Source organism: Salvelinus sp. IW2-2015, linkage group LG4q.1:29, assembly GCF_002910315.2.
Source record: "Salvelinus sp. IW2-2015 linkage group LG4q.1:29, ASM291031v2, whole genome shotgun sequence".
In the NCBI taxonomy this organism is placed as follows: Eukaryota; Metazoa; Chordata; class Actinopteri; order Salmoniformes; family Salmonidae; genus Salvelinus; species Salvelinus sp. IW2-2015.
The window spans coordinates 19972949-19979729 of NC_036842.1; the positions used below are offsets into that span (position 1 = coordinate 19972949).

The 6781-nt window shown below is 47.9% G+C and overlaps 1 protein-coding gene across 1 annotated transcript in view; it reads left to right on the top strand.

Moving 5' to 3' along the window:
• LOC111961611 (tyrosine-protein kinase ABL1) overlaps positions 1-5815 on the top strand; it is a 64652-nt gene extending 58837 nt beyond the window's left edge. Inside the window, exons 5-11 of the mRNA XM_023984009.2 lie at positions 227-311; positions 488-665; positions 1045-1229; positions 1355-1507; positions 2883-2972; positions 3272-3397; positions 3591-5815. Coding sequence (XP_023839777.1) covers positions 227-311; positions 488-665; positions 1045-1229; positions 1355-1507; positions 2883-2972; positions 3272-3397; positions 3591-5221 — 2448 coding nt within the window. The 3' untranslated portion in view covers positions 5222-5815. The remainder of the gene's footprint in view (positions 1-226; positions 312-487; positions 666-1044; positions 1230-1354; positions 1508-2882; positions 2973-3271; positions 3398-3590) is intronic.
• Positions 5816-6781: the final 966 nt, after the last annotated feature.

Below are 6781 nucleotides of genomic sequence, written 5' to 3' on the forward strand. Positions count from 1 at the left end.
TAGCAATGATCAACAACCAATTTGATAGAGCTTGAATAACTGTTTTTAGAATAATGTGCAAATATTGTACAATCCATTTTGAATTCAGGCTGTAACACAACAAAATGTGGATTAAGTCAAGGGGTATGAAACCTTTCTGAAGGCAGTGTAGATGTAGCTAACTGTTTGAATATATTTTCACCTGATGTGTGTGATTGACCCTCTGGCCCTGTTCTCACCCACTCAGGAGGACACCATGGAGGTGGAGGAGTTCCTGAAGGAGGCTGCTGTCATGAAGGAGATCAAACACCCCAACCTGGTACAGCTACTGGGTGAGTTACTGGGTTATGTCTCAGGCTGCATCTCAAATAGCACCCTATTCCCTTTATATTGCACTACTTTTAACTAGAGCCCTCAGTCTTAATTGTGTCTCTTTGTGAAATGCCACACTGTACTGCCATTGTCAGTGCTGTGACTAACTCTGCCTCTCTCTCTCTCTCTCTGCCAGGCGTGTGCACGCGGGAGCCCCCGTTCTACATCATCACAGAGTTCATGACCCATGGCAACCTGCTGGACTACCTGAGGGAGTGTAACAGGGAGGAGGTGAACGCTGTGGTGCTGCTCTACATGGCCACGCAGATCTCCTCCGCCATGGAGTACCTGGAGAGGAAGAACTTCATCCACAGGTGAGACATGACACTAGCTTAACCTCAGTTTCTCTCTCTTCCCATTTCTTACCTTTCACTAACCTCCCCTGCCCCTCACTCTTGCCTATCATTTGTCCTCCCTTCCCCCAGACAGAAATATCATATGTGCGCTGTTGCTGTGAGATTGACTTTGCCCCAGCATGTTTTATTATGGCCTAGAAGATATGATTTATGTACTCTTGTCGATTCCCCAATTTGCTTTTAATTGTCAAGCTTGTTGAGACTCAGCTTCATGCTCAAGTGCCTACCTAACAGACAACACCTAAAGACATAGATATTAGAAGAGAATTGCCATCCTAAAAAAATACATTCCACTGCCTTTGACATCATGCTCCTCTGTCTTCGCTCTGTGCTCCAGGGACCTGGCAGCCCGTAACTGTCTGGTGGGGGAGAACCACCTGGTGAAGGTGGCAGACTTCGGGCTGAGCAGGCTGATGACGGGGGACACGTACACGGCCCACGCTGGGGCCAAGTTCCCCATCAAGTGGACTGCCCCGGAGAGCCTGGCCTACAACAAGTTCTCCATCAAATCTGACGTCTGGGGTGAGTTTGAAGATGACACAGTAACTCAATGACAAATGTATTTCTGATATTTAGAATTACTTATGTCATTTTGATTACAATGTCATGAACATAGTCTTCTGTACTTTGTTATCCCAAACTCCCAGCGTTCGGAGTGTTGCTGTGGGAGATCGCCACCTATGGGATGTCTCCGTACCCTGGCATAGACCTCTCCCAGGTGTATGAGCTCCTAGAGAAGGACTACCGCATGGACCGTCCGGAGGGCTGCCCAGAGAAGGTCTACCAGCTCATGAGGGCCTGTGAGTACACATACATCTGTCTATGGCTAAATGGCACAGCCTGGCTTTTCAAAATAGTTATCGAACTACCTTCATCATGTTTTGCTTGTTTAATGTCTACTGGAATGAAGTCATTGAGTGCTTAATGACTAACTATACTGAACAAAAATATAAACGCAACATGTAAAGTGTTTGTCCCATGTTTCATGAGCTGAAATAAAAGATCCCAGAAATTTTCCATACGCACAAAAAGCTTATTTCTATCAAATTTTGTTCACAAATTTGTTGGCATCCCTGTCAATATAATATATAATCCATCCACCTGACAGGTGTGGCACATCAAGAAGCTGATTAAACAGCATGATCATTACACAGGTGCCCTAAAATGTGCCGTTTTGTCACACAACACAATGCCACCGATGTCTCAAGTTTTGAGGGAGCGTGCAATTGGCATGCTGACTGCAGAAATGTCCACCAGAGCTGTTGCCAGAGAATGTTAATTTCTCTACCATAAGCCGCCTCCAACGTCAGTTTAGAGAATTTGGCAGTATGTCCAACCGGCCTCACTATCCACAGACCATGTGTATGGCGTCGTGTGGGGGAGCGGTTTGCTGATGTCAACGTTGTGACAGTGCAGTTATAGTATGGGCAGGCATAAGTACAGACAACGAACACAATTGCATTTTATCAATAGTAATTTGAGTGCACAGAGATACTGTGATGAGATCCTGAGGCCCATTGTCGGTGCCATTCATCCGCTGCCATCACCATGTTTCAGTATGATAATGCACAGCCCCATGTCGCAATGATCTGTACACAATTCCTGGAGGCTATAATTGTCCCAGTTCTTCCATGGCTTGCATACTCACAAGACATTGTCACCCATTGAGCATGTTTGGGATGCTCTAGATCGATGTATACGACAAAGTTCCAGTTCCCACCAATATCCAGCAACTTCGCACAGTCATTGAAGAGGAGTGTGACAACATTCGTACAGGCCCAAATTAACAGCCTGATCAACTCTATGCAAAGGAGATGTGTCGCGCTGCATGAGGCAAATGGTGGTCACGTCAGATACTGATTGGTTTTCTGATTCACACCCCTACCTTTTTTTTTAGGTATCTGTGACCAACAGATGCATATCTGTATTCCCAGTCATGTGAAATGCATAGATTACGGCCTAATTTATTTATTTTAATTGACTTATTTCCTTCTATATCCCTGTAACTCAGTAAAATCTTTGAAATTGTTGCATGTTGTGTTTCTTTTTGTTCAATATAGTTGAAACATGTCTGCCAATATTGAAAAATCCCTGAATGTGAAATAACCAGACACATTCATATCATGCAGACAGTTTTGTGATTGGTACCAAACCTCATTTCCTGTTCTCTCCCAGGCTGGAAGTGGAACCCTACCGAGCGGCCCTCCTTTGCTGAGACCCACCAGGCCTTTGAGACCATGTTTCAGGAGTCCAGCATCTCTGACGGTGAGTGTCCTTATATTGTCGCAATTTCACATGTTATAGCTGAATTTAAGACAACTATAACTCTTCAATTTGAGGTATTATCTGTAGGTTGTGTGCTAGATCAAACCAGATTGAGAGAGAATAGCTTTTAAGCACTTCCAGACAATATTTGGGTCAGTAATCTTTCAGCTTAGAGGAGTTAATTTGCCATCTGTTTTCCAGGTGCTGTACTCCAGAGTGGTTTAAGGGTTATAAGAGCATGAAGTAGGTTAATACACAGTCTCTGATGCTGTTGTGTGTGTGTGTGTGTCATGTGACAGAGGTGGAGAAGGAGTTGGGCAAGAAAGGGAAGAAGGTGGTGCTGGGCCCCATGCAGCAGGCTCCACAACTGCCCACCAAGACCAGGACCATCCGTAGGAACGTGGACCGAGATGGAGACAGCCCTGGTGAGACTCACCTAACATACCCCTCTTCTCAATGCATTGCACCCTTAAGTGTTTTTAACCCATATTTAACAGATGTCAAAAGAGCTTTGGGACAATTTATTGGTGATTTTTCTACTATATTTTTTCCAGTGATTTTGCTGTGTTGAGTGTTGTTCAAACAACTGATGATTTGCATGTCTGTGTGTTCACCCAGACGCCCTGGAGCCGGAGGTGGCCGTGTCTCCCATGCTCCCCAGAAAAGAGCGTCCGTTCCTGGACAGCAACCTGAACGAGGACGACCGCCTGCTTCCCAAAGACAAGGACAAGTCCCGCAACAGCCTCTTCAACCTCATCAAGAAGAAGAAGAAGACGGCGCCCGCCCCGCCCAAACGCAGCAGCTCTTTCAGGGAGATGGACGGACACCCGGAGAGACGGGGGCTTGCGCCCGACCACCGAGACAACGACTTTAACAACGGCTCCTTCAGTGATACACATACCAACGATCCCAACAAGGTTCTGGGTGCTAACAACAACGGGGCAGGGGGTATTACCAATGGGGCACCCACCTACCCGGGCCCCTTGTTCCCCCCGCATCATGCCAGAAAGAAGTGTACGCCTGTGGTGCCCAGTGTAAGTGGCAAGACTGCCACCACTCCACCCAGCGAGGAGGATATAGTATCTAACTCGAAACGATTCCTGCGCTCCTCCTCAGCCTCCAGCATGTCCCCAGGCTCGGATCGCACTGAGTGGAAGTCAGTCACGCTGCCCCGCGACCTGCACAAAGGCCATTTTGACTCGGGCACCTTCGGGGGGAAGCCTGCCCTGCCCCGCAAGAGGGCCAACGAGAAGCCAGAGATCAGCATCCCTCGCATGGGCACCCTCACCCCCCCACCCCGGCTGCCCAAGAAGACAGAGGATCCATCAGATGAGGTGTTTAAGGACGCGGAGTCCAGCCCCCAGACCCTAACGCCCAAGCTTAGTAGGAGGCTTCCAGGGCAGGGGCTAGACAGCTCCAAGACCAGCACCCTGCAGGCCGAGCTGCTCAAGCCCAACGTGTTTCCCACTCTGGGGGCAGCTGGGGACGAGTGCAGGGCCCGCCGCCACAAACACAACCTGGACTCCTCCGGTCCCAGGGAGAGAGGCAAGTTCCAGAAACCCAAGCCTGCTCCCCCTCCACCCCCGCCCTCCAGTGCCAAGTCAGGCAAGATCTCCCGCAGCCCCACTCAGGAGCTCCCCTCTCCCACAGACACCAAAGCCAAGGCCTCAGATTCCCACAACCCATCCAGCCCCAGTGACCAAGCTCGCTCTCTCCTGGAGGGCCACAAGAAACTCAGCCTCAGCACCTCCTCTAAACCACAGCCGTCAAAGACCTCTTCCTCAGTGTCTGGCTCCACCTCCAGCCCCCTGGGCTTCTCCTCCCTCACCTCCCCAGGAGACCAGACCTCTCCCACAGCCTTCATCCCCCTCATGAACACCCGACGCTCCTTGAGGAAGACGCGTGCGCCCCCAGAGCGCCAGCCCAACTCTGCCATCACCAGGGAGATGGTCCTGGAGGGCACAGAGCTGCTGCGTGCCGCCATCGGACGCAACTCTGAGCAGACTGGTAGCCACAGCGCCGTGCTGGAGGCGGGCAAGAACCTGTCCAAGTACTGCGTGAGCTACGTGGAGTCCATCCAGCAGATGAGGAACAAGTTTGCCTTCCGCGAGGCCATCAACAAACTGGAGAGCAGCCTGCGCGAGCTGCAGATATGCCCTGCTGCCACTGGGGGCGCCAGCGGAGCACAGCAGGACTTCAGCAAGCTGCTCTCGTCTGTCAAAGAGATCAGTGACATCGTTCAGAGGTAGCGGAGAGGAGGCCACACTGACTGGAAGAAAAAGCATAACTTTAATGAACCTAACCTCCCCCCTTCTCTCTCACTGCATGTAATGTTCCGTAGTCGTGTCTCCTACACTGTGGTCATGCTGAACTCACGTTGAGGTGGAACACAGGGCATGCTGCAGTGCCACTGGACAGTTTGAGCATGATGCACACTTCGGAGAAATAGATTTTATGCAGCCTTTACAGGATGTCGGAGGACACTTCAAACACTAAAGACTGTGGTTACCATGCTCAGAATCAAAGAAACCTTATTCAGATGTTTGAGTTTTTCCTCATGTGTTTTGTCTGAAAGCCTTAACTATAAATGCAAGTTCAATTTGGCCTTAACCAGAGAGGCCTGGGCCCAATTCTGCATCACATCACCTTTTCATCAATCATTTTCTATATGATCATGTCTTTTTTTATGACACTATAGACAAAAAGCATATCACATTCTTTCCTTTACTGGCAGAGTTGCGAATGTGCCACAAACTTAAAGCCTCATATGGCTGAGGATGCCTTCCAGCTCTGTGGAGACAAACAGCCAAAGCATACACACGTCTTGTTTCCATCCAGAAATAATGGGGAGTGTCTGGAAGTGCACATTGTCTCTCCACCTCATTTACCTTTTTCCCCTCAGCTTGCGACATCACCCTTCATGGTAGATCTCTGTGGTGTGATATGAATGGTGAAGATGTGACTGTCAGTATTGAGTTTGAATGGATGCTAGTAGCAGTAATGCAGCACTGTGCCATAGAGGAAAGAAGCAAAGTGAGCAGGAAGACTACCTGGGAACATTTTGTTTCTGTGCACAAGATCTGAATAGAGTGCCTTAAACACTATCAATGTAATTCCCAAAGCCAAACTAAAACAGAGCAATATGGCCTTATAAATACTTATGTGGATGAGGAAAATTGTAATGTTTCTCCTTCAGGCACGTGACTGTCATATTCCATACTGAACACTACTGGAGAGGGACCAGGGAACTCCAACTTAACTGATGGATTTGAATGTTGTTTCCATCTTGTCCTCTTGACTGACCATTATATTACGTTCAACACAAACCTCACAAGCCTTCTGTAGTTGGATGGACATCATGTTTTAATGTATGGAGGACGCATCACTTCGTCTTACGAGAAATTACCAGCTATACAGTGAGAAACTGACCATTGTTGATTATAGGACAGTTATTTCTTACCAAACCAATGAAATGCCACTGTGTAGTGATTAAGATATTCCTTTGTGTTTTCTACTTCTCGTTTAAATAATGCATTTCTTTTCAGTATTAGTTTGTGCTGTTCCCCACATCCTTGCCCTGACTGACTGCGATGCCTGAGGACAAAATCAACCTGAAGCTGCCTTTACTTCATGGTACTGTTCATGTATTTTTTATTCCCCCCCCCTCCATAAAAACCATGCCACTACTTTGATTTTTTTTTGTGTGTGTCCGAGCCACCTCACAATTTTGTAAACTTATTTTGCTCTCCTTTGTAAATACATATTTTCTTTCTCTTCATGTTTCTCCCTGTAACATTGGTGCAATTTAT